We start from the raw sequence: 24284 nt of genomic DNA, 5'->3' as shown, positions 1-24284 counted from the left end.
CCGCCACTTTCTGCAGAGCTTTGTGGTCCTGCCGTTTCCAAACTAGATGACATTACTTCTTACTTATCAGGATGCTTTGGTGGTGGATATGTAGAAGTTCTTTAATATTTAGGAGAGCAGTCTGAAATCCCTGAGAGATCTGAGGTGGTAAAGACGTTATTGAGTCTTCTTCACCGAGGTACCAATGTGCTTGGAGCAGGTCAGACCCTCTATGATGTGGACGCTGAGGTATCTCAAACTGTCCACCCTCTCCCATTTGAGTGTTTTGTGAAACTGAGGGGTTGGTGGTTCACAAGTCCACAATCGGTTCCTTTGTCTTGCTAACATTCAGGAGTAGGCTGTTGTCCAGACACCGGTGTTACAGATTCTCCATTCCATCCATGTAAGTCTGCTCATTGTTGCTAGAGATCAGGCCCACCACAGATGTGTCATCAGCCAACTTGACAATAATGTTAGATTCATGTGTAGCCATGCAGTTGTATGAGCAGAGGACTCAGAACACGGCCGCTGTGGAGCCCCTGTGTTGTGAGTGAGGAATGATGAAGTGTGGTCACTCACTCAAACCACCGAGGGTCTGCCTGTCAAGAACCTAAAATCCCAGTTGCATCATGAAGTGCTCAGATGCAGATCCCTGAGATTGGAGATGAAGGGTTTATTGTGTTAAATGCTGAACCACAGCCTATAAATAGCATTCACACATACAGCAATGCCCTCTCTTGTTGTTAAGGTGGGCCCAATACAGTATGTAGGGTCAAAGTCATGGTATTCTTTGTGAATCTACTGCAACAATATGGGAACTGTAATGGATGTAATTCTTTGGACAGAGAAGTATATTTGTAACTCTTGACTAACAAGTGGGTGTAGTGGCCTGTTGGTGCTCCACACAAAAAACAAAGGGGGTTGTTAAGTGAACGAGAGCTTAGCTGACAACACTGGAACATTCCACTGTTTTGAGGCTTTCCTTGCCCACAGAAACATAGCACTTCATGGTGTTAAAAAGGGTCTTTGTAATGCAGATGTTGCCAGTTCTCAAGTGGCCACGGGCAGCAACCAAAGTGAAAATGTCCACACTGGGATGAATTAAAGTGTCTGTGACCCACTCCATGATAAAACATTTGGCATAGTCGGCAGGATTTGAACTGTTAATGATTAGGATGCTGTGGTCTGTTGGTGGTGTAAAAAAAGGAGAGGTCACAGGTTTGTGGCTGGCAATTGACAGTTACCACAGACTGGAATGGAGTGCAGTGTGTCACAACAAAACACTTAACGTAGTCGTTAGGATTTGCACTGTGGACATTTGGATTGTTGGGGCCTGTCGGTGCTGTTGAAACAAAGAAGTGGGGTCTGAGTGAAAGAGCACTCAGCTGACCTGACAAGGAAATTTCACTCAGAGTGTTTAGAGGCCGTCTCTATTTGCAGGATCATAAGGGTTCTCCCATTGTTCATGATATAAAAATGGAGTTTCTAATGGCCTTTGTAATCCAGATGTTGAAGGTGCATGGCCGGCAGTGCCAGGCCACACTGCAAATGGCCAGACTGGCACAGACAGCACAATGCTGTTTCCTGCCTTGTACTGAATGATGGGCTCTAGCCCCCAGTGATTCAGAATTGGGTTAAGTGGTTTGAATATGAGCTTCAGCAGTGGAATTTGAACCCACACCCTCAAGATACAGTGCATCCGGAAAGTATTCACAGCGCATCACTTTTTCCACATTTTGTTATGTTACAGCCTTATTCCAAAATGGATTAAATTCATTCTTTTCCTCAGAATTCTACACACAACACCCCATAATGACAACATGAAAAAGTTTACTTGAAGTTTTTGCAAATTTATTAAAAATAAAAAAACTGAGAAATCCCATGTACTGTACATAAGTATTCACAGCCTTTGCTCAATACTTTGTCGATGCACCTTTGGCAGCAATTCCAGCCTCAAGTCTTTTTGAATATGATGCCACAAGCTTGGCACACCTATCCTGGGCCAGTTTCGCCCATTCCTCTTTGCAGCACCTCTCAAGCTCCATTTTGGAATAAGGCTGTAACATAACAAAATGTGGAAAAAGTGATGCGCTGGGAATACTTTCCAGATGCACTGTATGTAGTTTAAAGCCATAACCACCGCAGGGGGCCGTGTTTTGGGGTGGTGTGCCCTTGACGGGCCCAGTAGTAAATAAAGCAGCATTGATTGATGAAGATGATAATGACATTTGATGATGGCAAGGTGATATTTACAAATGCATAGCATGTCACTGCAGGGTATCTTCAGGGTCATGGAATGTGCTTTGGGGTGGCACACACTGGCACAAACTGAAACTGAAATAAAGGGATGAATGAGTAATCAAGAATCTCTTCATCCATTTTCTAACCATAATTATTGAGTTCAGGGTTGCAGAGAAGCTTTAAAATGACCATAACCCTGAATGTGGAAGGAGATATTTTTTTTTTTTTTGGTTATGGAAGGAAAATCCACTTACATGTGGCAGGAATGTACAAATGCCACACAGTCAGTGCCTGGGATCAGGGTTTAAATACAAGATTCTACAAATGGAAGGCAGCAGCACTAACCACTGCACCACCATGCTACCCGTGATAGGAGAGCAGTTAGATTTCATGATTGTAGGTGATGTTTACTTCTGCATATCTCAGCATTGTATCTTTAGTGTAATATAATAGGCTTTGAGGTGATGCGCCCCATGAAGGGCAAAAACATAAAAAAATAAACCATGCTTGACTAATTGAGGAAGCCATGGACTTGTATTTCAAGAGTCATATAATATAATCTGGAGTGGAGCCAACCATGAAGGGCACTATAAAATAACAAAGCCTGGCTGAGGATTACAATGTGGTTTGAACATTACATAGGGGTGGCACCTCATACATGTCGCTGCAATATAACATAATACAATTGCTATTTTTAATATATATAGATGATTTAGATAGGAATATAAGTAACAAGCTGGTTAAATTTGCATATGATACCAAGATAGGTGGATTACCAGATAATTTGGAATTTGTTATATCATTACAGAAGGGCTTGGATAGCATACAGGCTTGGGCAGATTTGTGGCAGATGAAATTTAATGTCAGTAAATGTAAAGTATTGCACATTGGAAGTAAAAATGTTAGGTTTGAATACACAATGGGCGGTCGGAAAATCGAGAATACACCTTATGAGAAGGATTTAGGAGTCGTAGTGGACTCTAAGCTATCGACTTCCCGACAGTGTTCAGAAGCCATTAAGAAGGCTAACAGAATGTCAGCTTATATAGCGCCTTGATGTGTGGAGTACAAGTCACAGGAGGTTCTGCTCAACCTTTATAACACACTGGTGAGGCCTCATCTTGAGCACGGTGTGCAGTTTTGGTCTCAATGAAGACATAGCAGCGCTAGAAAAGGTCCAGAGAAGAGCGACTAGGCTGATTCCAGGACTACAGGGGTTGAGTTAATGGGAAAGATTAACAGAGCTGAGCCTTTACAGTTAAAGCAAAAGAAGATTAAGAGGAGACCTGACTGAAGTGTTTAAAATTATGAAGAGAATGAGTCCAGTGGATCGAGACGGTGACTTCAAAATGAGTTCATCAAGAACACGGGGACACAGCTGGAAACTTGTTAAGGGTAAATTTCGCATAAACATTAGGAAGTTTTTCTTTGCACAAAGAACGATAGACACTTCGAATAATATACTATAATATAATATAATATAATATAATATAATATAATATAATATAATATAATATAATATAATATATGAAAGGTGCTATAAATAATAACAGACTCAAACATGTCTCCTCACTGTAATGCAAGGTGGTACAATTTATTTGTGTACAATGAAAGGTGCTATAATATTTATTATTATTATTATTATTAATAATAATAATAATAATACATTTTATTTATATAGCACCTTTCCCATGCTCAAGGTACTATAAATAATTAATTTGATTGAAGGGTTATGATGTGGTTTGACCATTCCACAGGGCTAAATACGGAAATATGTTGCTGCACTGTAATGCAAGACAATATAATTTGATTGGCAGGTATTGTGAAAGGCACTATAAATAATAATAGTGATTTAGAATTATATGCATCTAGCCACAATACCTGTCTGACAGGTAATGCAGTTATTTAAAAAATATTTGCCATGTCTTGCCCTACGTGTACTTTCAGCGCAGATGTATTTGAATCTCTTGACCGGCCCTCCCTTTCACAAGTGCGTTCCCGTAAAGCCCGTTTCTCAGACTCTCTCATTATTTTTGAGGCGCCTTCCTCACCTCCTGTCCAGTTTTATACTTTCTGTCTTTGAAGGCGACTCTCTTAGTGTGAATCTTTACTTCTTCTCATGCATCTCACCTTCACACTTTCTCGTTTGTCATGTCACCAAACTGACCAATCACACCAAAGCCAAACTGACCAATCAGATTGCTCTGAGGAACTGGACACACAGACCTTCATGTTTTATTATATAGTAGACTTGACCATTCTGAAGAGGTGGTTTCTCATACAGTATGTGTCTCTGCATTATAATGCAAGGTAATTGGATTTGGCTGGTGCTTATTTTGAAAAGCCCTAGAAAAAATAATCCAATGTGAGAATTCTGTTATGATTTGATCATTCTACAATGATACTTATTTATGCATATTGCTGCATTTTGATAGTATTTGGAGTAGTGGGGACTATGAAAAGCACTATAAAGAATAAAGTTTGCAAATTAAAATGTGATTTGACCATCCGTTAGTAATACTTCATCATGCAAGCTGCTAATTTTTGATGAAAGTTCATATAATAGGGAATGGTGGAAACCATGAATGTCACTGAGTTGTAATGCGAGTTAATATGATTTGGGGTGGTGGATACAATTAAAGGCGCTATAAATAATAACCTTGATTGAGAGATTATGATATGATTTGACCATCCTTCATGGATGGTTACTCATACATGTCTCTGTAATATAAGGTATTATGATATGATTTTAATAAGAATAATAACATGCTTTATTTATACTGTATGATGCCTTTCCCATTTGGTTGGTGGGTACTTTGAAAGGCACTATAAATCTTTTTCTTTTGGCTGCTCCTGTTAGGGGTTGCCACAGCGGATCATCTTTTTCCATATCTTCTAGTTCTCCTCATCTTGCTCTGTCTCATCCATCACCTGCATGTCCTCTCTCACCACATCCATAAACCTTCCCTTAGGTCTTCCTCTTCTCCTCTTACCTGGCAGCTCCATCCTTAACTACCTTCTCCTAATTTACCCAGCATTTGTCCTCTGCACATGTCCACTTGAAAGGCACTATAAATAATAATCCTAAATGGAGAATTATGTGATTTGATCCTGTTAGTTATGCATGGCCTGCATTTTAATGCAAGTTTATAGTATTTGGAGTAGAGGATACTATGAAGGGCACTAATAATAATAATAATAATAAATTTTATTTATATTGCAATAATAAAGTCTGACTGCAGATTATAGTGTCATTTGACTATTCACCAGCAATACATAACCATGCATGTCACTGAGTTGTAATGCAAGTTAATACGATTTGGGGTGGTGGGTACAATTAAAGGCGCTATAAATAATAATCCTGATTGTGAGATTATGACATGATTTGAGGTGTAATTACTCATACATGTCTCCGATTCATAATACAAGGTAATAGGATTTGCTTGGTGGGTATTTTGAAAGGCACTATCTTATATATAAATGTCTATGCGTGGAAGTGTGTGTGTGTCTGTCCAGCCAGGAAGTGAGATGTGCAGTAGGGGTAAGGGCATCACCTCTGAGGAAACACAAGCAATGCCAGCATGTCGGCAAAACGAAACCTCTAAATAAAGAGTCACTTGCTTAGCCACTAATGCAGAAGTGAGACAAGCACTTCGGAAAAACATTATGCCTTTTACTTTTCCTCCAACCGCTAATTCACAAGCGGGCCAGCATGTCAGCCAAACAAAACCTCCGAATTTAGACAAAGTTGCTTAGCCGCTAATACACAAGCGAGGCGAGCACATTGGCGGAATGGTATCCCTTTTACTTTTCCTCCCACCACTAATGCACAAGAGATGTTAGCACATCGGCAAAACGAAACCTCCAAGGAGAGAGACGTCCAGAGTAGTTCCTGTCAATTACCTGACATCTCTATATTTCAATTTTTTTTTCTGACGATTTCAATAGTTTCTGGGACCCCAGGCTTTTTACAGCACAGACTTACACATCCTGAATGGAGAATTATGCTATTTGATCATTCTGCATTGATACTTAGTTATGCACGGTCTGCATTTTAATGCAAGTGTATAGTTTGTAGAGTAGCAGGTGCCATGAATGGCACCATAAATAATAAAGTTTGATTGAGGATTATAATGGGACTTACAGTGAGGCTAAGTCACACATGTTGTTGCTTTGTAAGACGGTGGACACCATGACAGATGCTTTACATAATGAACTCTGATTGTGAAATATAATAAGATTTGACTATCCCTTTGCAAGATTTCGGGTGGTGGGCAATATGAAAAATGATATAAAGAATAAAGTCTGACTGTGGGTGACGATATGGTTTGTCTTTTATTTTGAAGTTGTCACTCATAGATGCCACTGTACTGTAATGAGTGGTCACATGATTTGAATGGTGAATACAATGAAATGTATTATAAATAAAAAAATTTAATTGAAATTATAATGTCATTGTGCTGTTCTGCAGCAATGCTTAATCATGCGTGTCACTGCATTGTAATGCAAGGTAATACAATTTGAGCTGGTGGGTGCCAAGACTGGCACTATAAATGATAAAGGGTGGTTGCAGGTTATAATGTGATTTGACTTTCTCCCGATGATTATTAATGGCGCAGGTCGCTGAGTTGTAATGCAAGTGAATAGGATTTGGGGTGGTGGGTACTATGAAAGGCACTATAAATAATAAAATGTAATTGAAATTATAATGTCATTGTGCTATTCTGTAGCAATGCTTAATCGTGTGTGTCACTGCATTGTAATGCAAGGTAATACAATTTGAGTTGATGGGTGCCAAGGCTGGCAGTATAGATAATAATAGTTGATTGCGGGTTATAATTTGATTTGACTTTCTCCTGATGATTATTAATGGTGCAGGTCGCTGAGTTGTAATGCAGGTGAATAGGATTTGGGGTGGTGGGTACTATGAAAGGCACTATAAATAATGACATCTGACTGAGAGGTTATAATGTGATTTGACTTTCTCCTGATGATTATTAATGGCACACGTCGGTGAGTTGTAAGGCAAGTGAATAGGATTTGGGGAGGTGGGTACTATGAAAGGCACTATAAATAATCAAATTTAATTGAAATTATAATGTCATTGTGCTATTCTGTAGCAATGCTTAATCAGGTGTGTCACTGCATTATAATGCAAGGTAATGCAATTTGAGCTGGTGGGTGCCAAGGCTGGCACTTTACATAATAAAGGGTGGTTGTGGATTATAATGTAATTTGACTTTCTCCTGATGATTATTAATGGTGCAGGTCGCTGAGTTGTAATGCAAGTGAATAGGATTTGGGGTGGTGGGTACTATGAAAGGCACTATAAATAATGACATCTGACTGAGAGGTTATAATGTGATTTGGTTTATCTTTGCGGTGGTTTCTCATTCAGCTCTATGACTTGTAATGCAAGATAGTATGTTTTGAGAAGGTGGGTACCACGAAAGGCACTATAAATAATAACATTCATTCTAATGTGCTTTGACTCTTCATTACAGACGCATGTCACTGAGTTGTATTGCAAGTGAATAGGATTTGGGGTGAATAACCCACTGATGATTGCTGATAAAATGATTTTCTCTTCTGATGGGTTATTTACTCTTGTCTGTGGGGGTCCTGTAAGGCGTCACGGGTGAAGTACATTACAAAACAGAGTAAAGATGGTGGAAGGCTTAAGTTGGTCTTCTATCCAGTTACAGTACACCCTTCAGGGCAGCTTTAGGACTGAAGCAGACAGATGGAGGTGACCCTGGTCTGTTTCAGTGCCACGTTTAACGCTCGAAACTCGAGAGGCCGCACACACAATCACTATGTCTATATGACACCTGGCAATGGAATCATTTGTCTTGATTTAATACATCACCTTTTATGGGGACCTGCAGAAGCGTGGTGGTGAAATAACACAATAATTCACACTGGAACTTTATAGAATACGTAAAGACAAAAACTCACTTCAGCAGACGTATTGAGGCAATAATGCAAGGTGACAGTGGAGTGGAGGAAGAAGCCGTGTGTCACTGATCTTTCCAGGTGTCTGAACTTAATTGAAAAGTTAGGGAAGAGCAGAGCAGGAAGACTCCAGAGAGGCGATGAGACGCCCATAGATGGTGGATGCTCGGACCAGCACATGGGAGATGGTGGTGTCAGTACGGCGCAGGTGACGGTCCAGCACACTTTACACAGCAACATCACGGAAGAACAAGGCAAGGGCTGAAAGACAAGCTTGGATTTTCACTTTTGCTTTTCTTAGAAATGCCTCGTTAACATTCTTCATTCTATATAGTGCCTTTCATAAAGGTCAGTCTGGATTCTTACTACTCCTTCAAACTACACAATGTTTTCAGCAAGTTTATATAAAGTTGGTCATAGATAGCTGAGGCGTACATCTGTGACCACCAGTCACGTAGTGTGACATCCTCCATGACTTAGTCATATTGATCTGCAACAAGCCATGACAAAGTTAAACTCAAGTTGTAGAGGTGGGCTCTTGTGTGTACAAAAGCTGACATCCAACGAGAGCTCTCCCAGAAGTTCAAAGCATACCATGGCCACAAGCAGATTCCAGCAAAAAAAAAATAAGGAAAATAGGTAATCTGGACCACTGAAACAGAGATTTGGAGTCAGCACAAGTGTCCATTTAACATGTCAGAGTGAAGAAAGAATTAAAAAGGATACTTCACATTGATTGGCTGACAAAATGTGCATGGTGTGTATAGAAATCTCCACAAGTAGGCCAAGAGCTTCATAGACATTCCCAGAAAAAGCTTTACTCTAGGCAGCCAGCCCCCAACTACTACTTGCAGGATTTCGCCTACTCATGTCCAAAGGCATAAAATAAATCAGGGAATAAATCCAGGCTGAAACATAACAGTACCTCCAGGCCCAAAAACATAAAAAAGAAAGGGAATAAACCCAGGCTGAGACATAACAGTACCAGCAGGCTTTGGCCTACCCAAGCCCAAAAACATAAATAAGCAAGGGAACATATCTGGGCAGAAACATAACAGGACCTGTGTGCTTTGGCCTACCCAAACAAACAAATTAAGACAAGGAATAAACCCAGGATAAAACATAACAGTACCTGCAGGCTTTGGCCTACCCAGGCCCAAAAACACACAGAATAAGAAGGGGAATATACCTGGGCTCTAACATAACAGTACTCGCAGGCTTTGGCCTACCCAAACACACAAATTAAGACAAGGAATAAACCCAGGATGAAACATAACAGTACCTTCATGATTTGGCCTACTCATGCCCAAAAACATAAATAAGCAAGGGAATAAACCCAGGCCAAGACATAATAGTACCTGCAGGCTTTGGCCTACCCAGGCCCAAAGACATAAATAAGCAAGGGAACATATCTATGGGCTGAAACATAACAGGACCTGAAGGCTTTAGCCTACCTAGGCCCAAAAACATAAATAAGCAAGGCAATAAACCAGGGCTGGGCAGCACGGTGGCGCAGTGGGTAGCGTTGCTGCCTCGCAGTTGGGAGACCTGGGGACCTGGGTTCGCTTCCTGGGTCCTCCCTGCGTGGAGTTTGCATGTTCTCCCCATGTCTGCGTGGGTTTCCTCCGGGCGCTCCGGTTTCCTCCCACAGTCCAAAGACATGCAGGTTAGGTGGATTGGCGATTCTAAATTGGCCCTAGTGTGTGCTTGGTGTGTGGGTGTGTTTGTGTGTGTCCTGCGGTGGGTTGGCACCCTGCCTGGGATTGATTCCTGCCTTGTGCCCTGTGTTGGCTGGGATTGGCTCAAGCAGACCCCCGTGACCCTGTGTTCGGATTCAGCAGGTTGGAAAATGGATGGATGGATAAACCAGTGCTGAGACATAATAGTACCTGCAGGCTTTGGCCTACCCAGGCCCAAAGACATAAATAAGCAAGGGAACATATCTATGGGCTGAGACATAACACTACCTGCAGGCTTTGGCCTACACTGGCCCAAAAACACAAAATAAGACAAAGAATATACCCAGGATGAAACATAATAGTACCTGCAAGCTTTGGCCTACCCAGGCCCAAAAACACACCGAATAAGAAGGGGAATATACCCAGGCTGTAACATAACAGTACCTGCAGGATTTGGCTTGCCCAAGCTCAAACACACAAAATAAAACAAGGAATAAACCCAGGATGAAACATAACAGTACCTTCATGATTTAGCCTACCCAGGCCCAAAAACACAAAGTAAGCCAAGTTGTAAACCCGGACTGAAACATAACAGAGTTGATCTCACAATACTTTCGCGGCACAATAGGAAATTTAAGACTAGGTTGAGAGGGAATCAAATAGTGATCAAGGCAACTCTTCTGTGACGTCAGAGTGGACCCACCTCTTGGTGTTCCACCCTATGAACATGTGGAATTGTAGTAAGGTTGACTATGGTGATGGTGGTTACCATGTGTGTGCAAAGTGCAAGTGACTATTTATGAGGCGGTGCCACAAGAGAGCACCAGAAGTGAGAAACAGCGAAGCAGCTGCATGTAGGCATGAGGTACCAAGCTGTGAGTTAAGAAGTTGAAAAGTAGTGAGACCATGTTGAAGTTCATTAAAGAGCCAGAGAGAGAGAAAGAGAGAGAGAGATAAGAGAACGTGATACCTTGGCAGAAGGTAATCGGAGTCGGAGTGTTTGTTTGTCGTAGATTTGTAGGCTTCCTGCTAGGTTATGTAGAGCAGACTGGGCACACTTGGTAACTGGTGGGAGGGGGGTGAGGAGTCCATCAGGATTGGAGTTAGGGATCCCGAGGGCAAATAAGAAGGGGCAGATGGACGTCAGAGGTCATCTTCATTTTGCCACAGAGTCTGTCGTTAGTGATGGGTTGCGCCACAGTACTGCAGTGGAGCCTGAATGGGGACAGGAAGGGGTGCGCTTACTCTTATTCATCCCTTAGAGCTGTGTCTCCTATGGTAACCAAAATCATCCCAAAGACACACCACTGTTTTACAAACCACAGACATCATCATAAACTTGCTCAACTGTCCAAAGCGGTGGGACTACTGGAGAAGCCAGTACAAAAAGCAACTCTGAGATCAGCATTCACAGACAAGGTACTTTGCTGAATGTCTTCCAGCTACTTCGGCCCTTTGCCCGCCCCTCTTTGCTTCAGAGGCAAATCGTATGCCCGCTGACCACCAGTGCTTTGAGGCTTGCTGGCGACCATAAACACAGGGCAGGACTCTAGCAGCCAGGAGATATGTCCGAAGTGTTCAAAGTGCTTGGTCTGCAACATAGCGATTGAGGGGCTGCTTTTATGCCAGCTTCACCAGGTAGTCCTTACCCTCCTCAGTTGGTTCTCGACCACCAGCAGAACTTATCCCTCTCAGTTTCATACCCAAGTGCACTACACTTCAATGGCACACCTGGGTAGCTCTCACACTGCACCACCGTGCTGTGGCACACTGCTTGAAAAACACTACCCTGGAAGTGGAGAAGTGAGGAAGAAAACACAGAAACAGAGAGAACATGCAGACTGGGCACAGAATCTGACCTTAGGATTCTGGAGCGGTGAGGCCTTCCCTCTTTATGAAGCAGTGTGTATTTTATATTTTGTATTTTGTGAAGATAAATGCTATAAAACGACCACAGAGATCCTGCCTTTATGTAATGCATGTCTTGTTGATGTGGTGTCATTCATGCTAACCCTTCAAGAGGAGTTTGTCCTAAAGCAATTCACTGCTGTGTTTTCTACTTAATGTAAATGTAAAACATCTCGTATTTGAGAACAGCAACTGCGACCACAAGATTATTATTACTATTTTTTATTTCATGTCGGTTGTGTTTTCTTTTTTGTTTTTTATTTAGGCTGTGGCAAATTGACTGGCGTGAGTAACCCCATCACAATCCGGGCATCCGGCTCAAGATTCGGCTCGTGGATGACAGACACCATGACCCCAAGTTCAGACAGCAGGGTAAGACATGCAACTTTGTTGTCAACAAAGCTCCCTCTCCTTACCCTTATTTTAGTCCCCTTCAGGTGGCACACAGCATGCTTTAAGATTTTAGACAAACAAATCTCAACAACAGAGTCAAACCTTTTTCACTTGGTGGCTTAGTCACTTAATTTCTATTTTCATGTCTGCCTTTCCTTCCTTATTAGGGTCTCTGACATGCTCACAAGCAGCACGTGTGATGGTACATCTTATCCACTTTAATAAAAGGATAAGGGTCTGTGTATCTTTGTGTCTGTCTGGTTGCTTTGGCTCTGTCATCCCAACAGATGGTGCATCACAAACATTCATAGTAATAAAATGCATTGCATTTGTCATTCCAACAGGTGGTGCAACACAAACATTGACAATGATATTACGTATCCCTTACTAAATAGCGTATGAAAGAGAGTCCAGAGTTCAGATTCACAATGGACCAATTCAGAAGAAACATATAGAGGTGTCACTACATAAGTGCCAGGGCCTGAATTGCCATCATGTAGGACAGAAATCTGGCCATAAGATGCCCAGGTGGCAGGTACACTGCCAATGACAACTGACCAGTTGTAATATTTGACTGTATGTCTCAGTTATATTAGTATTAGCTTTGCTCAGTATTAATGTTTTCAGTACGCAATCTATTCAAATATAGTCTGTAATACATTGTGACCAGTAGGGGGCGTTGTAGCACCCCCGAACCTCAGACACAACCTCGCAGACACCAGTTCCATTATAATTAAAAGGCCGATTCACTGTAAGTACCTTAAACAAAGGCTTCAAAAGCAACATAAACCACACAATTCTTCACCTTGTTTTTCCCTCGCTCCTTCCGCTCCTCCAGGTGAGCTTTGTCCTTCTCTTCTCCCGACTCCGATTTGCCTGGATGAGGTTAAGTGGTCTCTTTTATCTTGGACCTGGGAGTACTTCTGGTTCTTGGGCATAGCCTGATGGAAGTGCTTCTGGGTCAATCGGAAGTCCTAAACAAGTAAGGAGTGTGAATGACATTAGCTCCCCCTGGTGGCTCCCACAAATGTCACAGGTCCCAGCATGCCCTGCAGGTGTCCTTGTGGGAATCCTAACCCAAGGGGGTTGCCACCTAGCATGTTGGGGTAGAAAAATTTATAAGTACTCATCTATCACGCTCATTCAGGAAGTGGTCCCCTGAGGTAGAGCAGGCTCTGAGGGACTGCTTTGGAACTGCGGACTGGGATATCCTGCAGGGGTCACATAGTGAGAACATTGAGGAGGTTGTTGACTGCACTACTGACTACATCAACTTCTGTATGGACATTGTAGTTCCAGTAAGAACAGTACACTGCTATGCTAACAACAAGTCATGGATTACAAGTGACATCAAGGGCCTTTTGAACCAGAAGAAAAGGGCTTTTAAAGGCAGTGATCAGCATGAGCTCAAGCACGTACAGAAGGAACTCCAAGTCCAGCTCAGGGTGGTGAAGGAGCAGGTCAGGAGAAAGCTGGAGCAGAAGTTGCAGAATAACAGCATTGAAGGAAGTGTGGGATGGGATGAAGATCATCACTGGCTGCAGCTCAAAGAGGGGTGCCACCATCAAGAGAGACGTGGAGAGAACAAACCGGATGAATAACTTCTTTAACAGGTCTGACCACCCTAACCCACTCTTACCTCGGAGTACTGCACCCTCCACCTATCCTTCTGCTGATACCAGCATAGGAGAGATTTTTCCGTACCCACAATTACAGCAGCCCAGGTATGCAGAGAGCTGAGGAGACTTTGTGCCAACAAAGCAGCGGGTCCAGATGGAGTATCGCCACGACTGTTGAAGGCCTGTGCGTTGGAGCTGGGGAGTCCTCTACAGCGTATCTTAAACCTGAGTCTCGAACAGGGAGAGTCCAGAGGCTTTGGAAAACATTTTCCATCACCCCAGTCCCAAAGGTATCACGTTCTAGTGAGCTGAATGACTTCCGGCCTGTCGCTCTGATGTCACATGTGATGAAGACCATGGACAGGCGGCTGCTTCACCACCTTAGGCCACAGGTCCGCCACGCCCTCGACCCTCTGCAGTTCGCATACCAGAAGAAGGTGGGAGCAGAGGATGCCATCATCTATATGCTACACCGATCCCTCTCCCACTTGGACAGAGGCAGTGGTGCTGTAAGAATTATGTTTCTAGACTTCTCTAGCGCCTTCAACACCATCCAACCTCTGCTCCTTAGGGACAAGCTGACAGAGATGGGAGTAGATTCATACCTGGTGGCATGGATCGTGGACTATCTTACAGACAGACCTCAGTATGTGCGTCTCGGGAACTGAGATGTTTGACATTGTGGTCAGCAGCACAGGAGCGCCGTAGGGGACTGTACTTTCTCCGGTCCTGTTCAGCCTATATACATCGGACTTCCAATACAACTCGGAGTCCTGCCATTTGCAAAAGTTCGCTGACGACACTGCTATCGCGGACTGCATCAGGAGTGGGCAGGAGGAGGAGTATAGGAACCTAATCTGGTCTTTGTTAAATGGTGCGACTCAAACCACCTACAACTGAACACCAGCAAAACCAAGGAGCTGGTAGTGGATTTTAGGAGGCCCAGGCCCCTCATGGACCCCGTGATCATCAGAGGTGACTGTGTGCAGATGGTGCAGACCTATAAATACCTGGGAGTGCAGCTGGATGATAAATTGGACTGGACTGCCAATACTGATTCTCTGTGTAAGAAAGGACAGAGCCGACTATACTTCCTTAGAAGGCTAGCGTCCATCAACATCTGCAATAAGATGCTGCAGATGTTCTATCAGACGGTTGTGGTGAGCGCCCTCTTCTACGCAGTGGTGTGCTGGGGAGGCAGCATAAAGAAGAGGGACGCCTCAGGCCTGGACAAACTGGTGAGGAAGGCATGCTCTATTGTTGGCATGGAGCTGGACAGTCTGACATCTGTGGTGGAGCGATGGGCGCTGAGCAGACTCCTGTCAATCATGGAGAATCCACTGCATCCACTGAACAGTATCATCTCCAGACAGAGGAGCAGCTTCAACGACATACTGCTGTCACCGTCCTGCTCCACTGACAGACTGAGAAGATCGTTCCTCCCCCACAATATGCGACTCTTTAATTCCACCGGGGGGGGTGGTAGGTAAACGTTAACATTATTCAAAGATATTGACTGTTATACCTTGCACTGTGTTTTAATCACTCTTTAATTAACATTGTTTTTATCCGTTATGCTGCTGCTGGAGTATGTGAATCTCCCCTTGGGGATTAATAAAGTATCTATCTATCTATCTATCTATCTATCTATCTATCTATCTATCTATCTATCTATCTATCTTCCACTGTACCAACCTCCTTGTCCAATTCCGGTCAGGATGCCAGTCTCTGTATGCCATCCATTCCAACATATTGTAATTAAATGCATTGCATTTGTCATTCCAACATATGGTGCACCACAAACATTGGTAGTAATGCATTTAACTACTAGAAAAGCTGAACTTCTCCTTTATCATGATGTTTCTGAAAATATAAATTTGTCAGAATTCCTCCACCCGGATTGTCTTTGCCCTTGGTAGTGTCATACTGCAGTAGACTAAGTCCTTATCCCTGGTGTAGCTCCATTACAATTGCAATGGGAATGTGTCAAGCCTTAGAGAGTGAAAGCTACTGCTCTGTTTTTGCCACCTAGTCGATCAAAGGTCGAGCTTTTGGGAGCTCAGGTCTAAAGCCACTCATACGCTAGCCATTCATAATGCACCGAGCCCCTCAATGTGACAGTCGCTTCCTCAAATAGTTTGTCCTATTGTCTCATTAATGTGCTCCAGAACCTGTCAGTGCTGGTGAACTGATTAATGGCCCCGCTTCTGGCCTGCAGAATTAATGGCTTGTTTTTGCTCTCTGTCTCTGCCAATGATCGCTTTAATTGCCCGCACTGTCGTGGCACTGGGAATTGGTGAACAGGTGACTGTCTTCTCATCTTTCTGCAGTATTTTATTAACATAGAATGGCGTACGAGTATGGAGAAAGTGCCACATGTTAGCTTTTAAGAAAATCCAGTGGAAGAACTAAAAAGACTCTCCAAGCGCTTAGTGAGGAAATATTTTAGAGAGTTCCACATACAGTAACATCAGACTTTAGTTAAAGGAATATTCCACCCCAAAATGATCATGTTGTCGTCTGTTATTTAATCCATGTAGTTTGTAGTGATAGCTGTTGTGGACGCTACGGGTCGCTGTTGCCCTGTTGAACCCACCAGACAGATGTCCCAGACACATGTTTAAAAGCACAAGAAAATTTTAATTATAATATTCTTCAATAACAGTGCACAAAGTACCGCACACTCCACAATTTTCCAATAATATTAATAAACAATAATCAATTACAAAATACCAATCCTCCAACTCCCAGCAGCTCCATCACACTCCCACCCAACTCCGGCTCGATCTGCTGGGGTTTCCCATAATCCTTTTATAGTCCCTGACCCAGAAGTTTTCCGTCTCCGGGTCAAATGCCTTCTTCAGGTGTCCCGGAAGTACTGCGGGTTTCCGTCCTCCTGACTCCTAACTACTTCCGGGTTAACATCACCGTAATAGTCCCCTGGTTCTTGGTGAGCTCCCCATGGCGGCACCCACGGTACCCAACAGGGCTGAATGAACTGGACTCCATGTCCCATGCTGCCCTGCGGGAATCCAGGGAACCATTTCTGTCCAGGGGAGCTGCCATCTGGCGTCCTGGGGGATGTATTGCCCTAAAAAGGCTCTTTTTCTTGGTTGAGGGACGTCCCAGCCAGACTGAAATGCCAGCCGTCCATCACACTGTATAAATATAAGTTTTTGTACAGAACACAGATAACAAACTCTATGATGGACGTCACCAGAAGGTGCTCTACTTGTAGTGTTTATAGGCTGTTCCTGTGTGCGGGAGCTTAGGAGTTCTCCTAGTGGCATTAAAAAAGCATTGCTTCTGGGGGGCTTTCATAATCCAGAAGCCACAGGGTAGCGGCTGTGCAAATGCGCAAACTGGGACGGATTGCAGTGTGTGTGATCCATGTCACGACAAAGCACTTAGCGTAGTCGGCAGGAGTGTTTTGGTGAGGGCTGAGTGAGAGTGAGCTCAATTGAAGTCACAAGGAAATTCCGCTTGGACGTCATCGTTTCACAGCTGTAGTCACCACAGTGAAAACGTACGCCCCGGTAACCCCAAGTGCAAGATCAATGAGTCTGCAGGTTTGCCAATGTTTTTCAATGAGAGATTTCATAAATGTGTACAGTACACCATATTCAAGATATCTCAACCAAAACTGAACCGTCCAGACAAATTTCATTAAAGAAGAGGACTACCAAGCTTCAGCATAATCGATCCCAGGGAGCCATGTTGTGGGACTCTGCAACAAACTTCTGAGATATGGAGAAACAGAAACTTTGACAACCTTTAAGATGTACAAGGGACGTTCAGAACGTTTCTGAACTTTTTTAACACAGAATTTTAAAAACAAATGACATCTCTTTTCTTTCTTTGTGATGCAATTTTCCCAGCGGCGTACCAGCTTTTTAATACCCAATTACTACTCCTCCCGCCTTCACCATTTCCAACGAAAATACAAAACTGTGGAAACTTTTTGAACATCCCTCGTATCTGGATGAGATATTGGGACAGCTGAGCTTTTAGCTCAGGGGTCTCCAACTGCAGTCCCGGAGGACCCCGGTGGCTGCAGGTTTTCATTCTACCCCTTTTCTTAATTGGTGACCAGTTTTTGCTGCTAATTAACTTCTTTTTCTTTCATTTTAATTGACTTGTTTTTTAAAGATTTGTTGCCTACAATTTCTTCCTCGTTCCTCTGAATTGCTTCATTTCTTTCCTTAAATGGCACCCAAACAGAAATGAAATGTGAAGTGAGGGAGCCAACAGCACAGACCAGCAAAGTCAGGGCCTCAAACTCCAACCAATTGTTGATTTTCTCTTTTCTAAGAGCAACTGTTAAAATGTTTTGTGGAGCAGATCAACATTCATGCGGCCATCCTCTTTCTTTATTTTCAGATATTGTGTGATGGTCACCAGTTGTTTTGGCTCATTTTGTATCTCATTATTGTTTGGCTGCTAATTAAGGAAAAAGAAACAACGAAGGGGTCTGAGTCTTCAAGAGCAAGTCAATTAAAATGAATTGAAAAGAAGTTAATTAGCAGCAAAAACAGGTTACTTCATTAAGAAAAGGGTGAGAATGAAAACCTGCAGCCACTGCAGCCCTCCAGGACCAGAGATGGGGACCTCTGTTTTAGTTAAACAAATGGGCTTGATGGACTGAATGGTCTCCTCTCGTTTGTCAGATTTCTTACATTCTTAATGATAGTCGGTAATCTCGCTGTAGTACTTTGTACCAATTACAGGAATAGCAAACAAGACTGACTGATACCCACCTACAATAAACTAAACGGGAAGATCTAAATGCATGGATCACTTTCTGGAACAAATGACCGAGCCATGGAGTTGAAGAAGAAACCTTGACAACCTTTAAGAAGAATCTCAATGAGATATTGGGACAGTTTAGCTAGTAGCAGAATGAACGGGCTTGATGGAGTGAATGGTCTCCTCTCGTTTGTCAAATTTCTTACATTCTTAATGATAGTCGGTAATCTCGCTGTAGTACTCTGTACTAATTACAGGTATGGCAAACAAGACTGACTGATACCCACCTACAATAAACTAAACAGGAAGATCTAAATGCATGGATCACTTTCTGGAACGAACAACCGAATCATGGAGTTGAAGCAGAAACTCGGACAATCTTTAAGAAGAATCTGGATGAGATATCGGGATAGTTTAGCTAGTACCAGAACAAATGGGCCTGATGGACTGAATGGTTTCTGAAACATGGGGTTGAAACAAAAACCTTGACAACCTTTATGAAGAATCTGGATGAGATATCGGGACAGCTTGGCTATTAACTAAACAAACAGGCTCAATGGAGTGAATGGTCTCCTCTCATTTGTCAGATTCCTTACGTTCTTAGTGATAGTCACTAATCTCGCTGTAGGACTTGGTACCAATTAACAGGAATAGCAAACAAGACTGATTGATACTGACCTACAATAAACTAAACAGGAAGATCTAATTGCATGGATCACTTTCTGGAACAAATGACCGAGTCGTGGAGTTGAAGAAGAAACCTTGACAACCTTTAAGAAGAATCTCAATGAGATATTGGGACAGTTTAGCTAGTAGCAGAATGAACGGGCTTGATGGAGTGAATGGTCTCCTCTCGTTTGTCAGATTTCTTACATTCTTAATGATAGTCGGTAATCTCGCTGTAGTACTCTGTACTAATTACAGGTATGGCAAACAAGACTGACTGATACCCACCTACAATAAACTAAACAGGAAGATCTAAATGCATGGATCACTTTCTGGAACGAACAACCGAATCATGGAGTTGAAGCAGAAACTCGGACAATCTTTAAGAAGAATCTGGATGAGATATCGGGATAGTTTAGCTAGTACCAGAACAAATGGGCCTGATGGACTGAATGGTTTCTGAAACATGGGGTTGAAACAAAAACCTTGACAACCTTTATGAAGAATCTGGATGAGATATCGGGACAGCTTGGCTATTAACTAAACAAACAGGCTCAATGGAGTGAATGGCCTCCTCTCATTTGTCAGATTCCTTACGTTCTTAGTGATAGTCACTAATCTCGCTGTAGGACTCTGTACCAATTAACAGGCATAGCAAACAAGACTGATTGATACTGACCTACAATAAACTAAACAAGAAGATCTAATTGCATGGATCACTTTCTGGAACAAATGACCGAGTTATGGAGTTGAAGAAGAAACTCTGACAACCTTTAAGAAGAATCTGGATGAGATATCGGGACATCTGAGCTATTAGCTAAACAAATGGGCTTGATGGACTGAATGGTCTCCTCTCGTTTGTTAGATTCCTTATGTTCTTAGTGACAGTCAGTAATCTCGCTTTAGCGTTCTGCACTAATTACAGGAATAGCAAACAAGACTGACTGATACCCACCTACAATAATCTAAATGGGAAGATCTAAATGCATGAATCACTTTCTGGAACAAATGACCGAGTCATGGAGTTGAAGAAGAAACCTTGACAACCTTAAGAAGAATCTCAATGAGATATCAGGGCAGTTTAGCTAGTAGCGGAACGAACGGGCTTGATGGAGTGAATGGTCTCCTCTCGTTTGTCAGATTCCTTACGTTCTTAGTGATAGTCGGTAATCTCGCTGTAGCTTTCTGTACCAATTACAGGTATGGCAAACAAGACTGACTGATACCCATCTACAATAATCTAAACAGGAAGATCTAAGTACATGGTTCACTTTCTGGAACAAACGGCCGAATCATGGAGTTGAAGAAGAAACTCTGACAACCTTTAAGAAGTATCTGGATGAGATTTTGAGACAGCATAGTTATTAGCTAAACAAACAGGCTCGATGGACTGAATGGTCTCACCTCATTTGTCTAATTTCTTATGCTTCTTATGAACCTTGCATACAGACAGACAGACAGAAGCGGCCATCGCAGTAGATAATTTTATCATTATAGGCAAATTTTCCTAACAACTAGACGGTTGCATCCTCATCCTCCCCTGTTAAAAGATGTCTGCCTTTCACAAAGACAAAGAGAATGCTGCTTCAGACAGCTGTGCATGATGGTCCTGTTCCTCCCCACCTAACATGTGTCAATCTTGTCGTACAACCACTGGAGTGATTTCATCATCTAATTAGAAGTCCAATGGCTGTTTCAGTGGGAATCAAGGTGAACCTAAAATGGCTTTCATCCTTTCAGAACAGTGTCAGCCTTCGTTTTTCATTCTATTTCTCGAATATGTCTGCCTTCTCTCCAGCAGCAGTAACGGTCTGAATCGTCAGAGTGAGACCTCGGGGCTGCTGAGGCTCATTATCATTTCTGACAGGGAGATTTTTTTTTTTTTTTTGTTAAATACGAGGAGTTGCAATTTACTCTTCCCACTGGCCCACCCCAGCACACCATTTACAAAGTGTTAATGGCTCCCTATGGCTCACATGAATGGGAAATTACCGGAGACTGCTGTGAAATGAGAAATAGACAAGCTGAAGCGGGATGACAGAGATGATCTCCTGTGTATTCAAGCCAGGCTATCAGTCAGCAGCTGTCCGGCACCGTCCCTCACTTCAGGTCCTGGCTCCTTTTCAAATGGTGTCATTTAGAATCTGTCCTTTCTGGCGACCATTCATTTGGATGACTTAACTCCGGGGGGACGGGAAATGTCCATGATAGCCACTCCATGGATAAAGCGAAGAGGGAAAAACAATTGGACTTTCCGGTGACAATGGTGGTGTCACATCTGAAGCTTTGTGACGGACAGCCGGGACGCCTCCACGCTGGAAGCACCAGGGGAGGGAGTTTATCCAGAGCATTACCTCCCCTGGAACGCTAGATGGCAGCCCCCCTGGGTAGACTGGTAGTGTTGCTGCTCTTTTACAGTACAGAGAGGTATCTTCTGAGGTGTTTCCTGTGTGGGGTTTGAACGTTCTCTCCTTATCTGCACAGGATTCCACCGGGCACTCCAGTTACCTCACAGAGTCCAAAGACTTCCACATTAGGTGAAATGGTGACACTGAATTGACTTGTGTGACGTGGTGTGCGTTCACCTTACGATGTCTAGGGATGGGTGCTGCCTTGCCCCCGATGCTTGCTGTGATTGGCTCCAGATTCCTCGTGACCCTGCCCTTGATACATGGGTTTGTAAAATGGGTAGATATGTAGACTGATGAACTCTGTGCTCTCCCTGTACCCCTCCATACTTACCTGTCCTTTATCTCTTCCCTTTCCAGGTCTGGTTCATGGATGGCTATTATAAAGGCCGACGAGTTCTTGAGTACCGCTCCATCAACGACTTCATGAAGGGTCAGAATTTTGTACAGCACCTCCTCCCTCACCCATGGGCTGGCACGGGTCATGTGGTCTACAACGGCTCCCTTTACTACAACAAGTACCAGAGCAACATCATCGTCAAGTACCACTTCCGCTCACGGAGTGTGCTGGTCCAGCGTAGCCTAAACAGTGCCGGCTACAACAACACCTTCCCGTACTCATGGGGGGGATTTTCAGACATCGACCTGATGACAGATGAGAATGGCTTATGGGCCGTCTACACCACCAACCAGAACGCAGGCAACATTGTCATCAGTCGCCTGGAACCCCAGACGTTGGAGATCCTCCAGACCTGGGACACGGGGTACCCGAAACGCAGCGCTGGAGAATCCTTCATGATTTGTGGCACCCTCTATGTGACTAATTCTCATCTAGCTGGGGCCAAAATCTACTTTGCTTATTACACAAATTCCTCGAGCTACGAGTACACAGACATTCCTTTTCACAACCAGTACTCGCATATATCAATGCTGGACTACAACCCTCGGGAGAGGGTCCTGTACACTTGGAACAACGGGCATCAAGTTCTCTACAACGTCACACTGTTTCACGTGATAAAGACTTCAGGAGAACTGTAAATGCTGGGCAGACCGATGGACTCACAAACCAACGACTATGTCTCTTTTTTTACGTTTCGGCATTACTCTTATTTATATAAGATGGAAAAACAGAAACGAACGATGGAAAATAATTAAATGAAACAAATAACAAAAAATGCTGTTTTATCTCTCACTCTCTCTCTCTCTCTTTTTCTCTCCTTTTCTTTCACTCTTTCTCTCTCTTTTCTCTGTGGTGCGTACGCATGGTTCTCTTTAAGTGTGACGAGAAAAATAAACATCTATCTTTGACAAGCTAACTTACTACTTTTGGTACTGTAAAAGTGTTGGGAGGGATTTTTGATTTTTCTGGTGGTAAATTCTACGCCGAACCTCAGAGAAAGATGGGGATCCCAGGGACTGAAAAGACTTAGATCATCAGCCGGTCAAAGTACACCTGTTCATGAACGTCTTTGGACATTTTATCTTACCATAAGTGCCATCTTGTACTCGAAAAAAGAAACGAAAAAAAATAAAACCTAAAAAACGACAACAAACAGAACTGTTACCTGAGAAGCATTATTGTGCAGTCGGCACTGATCATTTTTCAAAAGAGGGATGACAGCAAAATTCTTACATAAATAAAGTGAACATTTTGAATAGAGATGTGTACGTCTTCGATTTTTTCGTTCTTGTGGACTGATCAGATTGTGAGTGTGCATGCACGTGTTGGAGTTTCTTTACTTAGAATGACATGGCGATAAGACGAGAATACCCATAATTGTTTGTAAGTGCTGGAAGGTAAACTGTTTTCACTTTACATGCTTCCACTGGGATCTATCATTAGAAAACATAATGTAAATTTTCGCTCGTAGGCAGGTGACCTTCCAGTTATACCTCTCTTTAAAACCAAACAACGTTTCTCCAATTTTGTCCATAGTTAGATGCGTTAGTGAATCGGGTCCAGTTGTGTCCAGCAAATCCACATCTTGCGTCGACCGTTTGAGGGAGCGATGAAGAGAAATTTATCACGTTATGCGACTTTTTTGTGTCGACAATTTGAGAGAATGATATAACGAGAAAGTAATCGTGTTATGTTACTTTTATAGACTTCAGGAAGTTCTTCGACTCAATCATGCTCAATGTCATGTTTGCCATATACTCCACTATGGAATTCCGTAAAAACTAAAAGTTTTTTGAAAAGTAAGGTTTTAGTTGATGGGTTTTTATCAAGTGAGTTTAGTACTAGAAGAAGACATATTGGCACCGTTTCTATTGATTATGTCATGCGTAACTCGGAAGAACAATTTGGCTTCGTTACACGTCTTAGACAGAGCTCGAGCAAATCTGAGCAATGCATCAACAACTTAGATTATACCGACGACGTAACACTTCTGGAGATGGACTATGAGAGATCGCAGCAACAACTAGAGAAAACGTGTCAAGTAGCCAATTATGTCGGCCTCGAAATTAATACTAAAAAAAACTGAACAAATGAATAAAAATGAACAAAAGATACCTGTCTGCTTATGATTCCAATAATAAAATGCCAGACGGAGGTCGAGCTTTTAGTTACAGGACCCCGAAGCTGTGAAATGGTCTGAGTGCTTCTATAAGAGATGCCCTTTCAGTCTCAGGCTGAAGACTCACGACTTCAGTTTAGCATACCCTGACTAGAGCTGCTGATTAGCTGT

At 42.8% G+C, this 24284-nt stretch overlaps 1 protein-coding gene across 2 annotated transcripts in view; it reads left to right on the top strand.

Annotated features, from left to right (window-relative positions):
- olfm2a (olfactomedin 2a) overlaps window positions 1-23254 on the top strand; it is a 532593-nt gene extending 509339 nt beyond the window's left edge. For both annotated transcript variants that reach the window (XM_051920906.1, XM_028823438.2), the window contains exons 5-6: window positions 12028-12134; window positions 21955-23254. In XM_051920906.1, the coding sequence (XP_051776866.1) occupies window positions 12028-12134; window positions 21955-22632 (785 nt within the window). In that variant the 3' untranslated portion in view covers window positions 22633-23254. The remainder of the gene's footprint in view (window positions 1-12027; window positions 12135-21954) is intronic.
- Window positions 23255-24284: the final 1030 nt, after the last annotated feature.

The sequence above is a fragment of the Erpetoichthys calabaricus genome, chromosome 17, assembly GCF_900747795.2.
Source record: "Erpetoichthys calabaricus chromosome 17, fErpCal1.3, whole genome shotgun sequence".
NCBI classification, from domain to species: Eukaryota; Metazoa; Chordata; class Cladistia; order Polypteriformes; family Polypteridae; genus Erpetoichthys; species Erpetoichthys calabaricus.
This window is presented reverse-complemented; position numbering and strand designations above follow the sequence as displayed.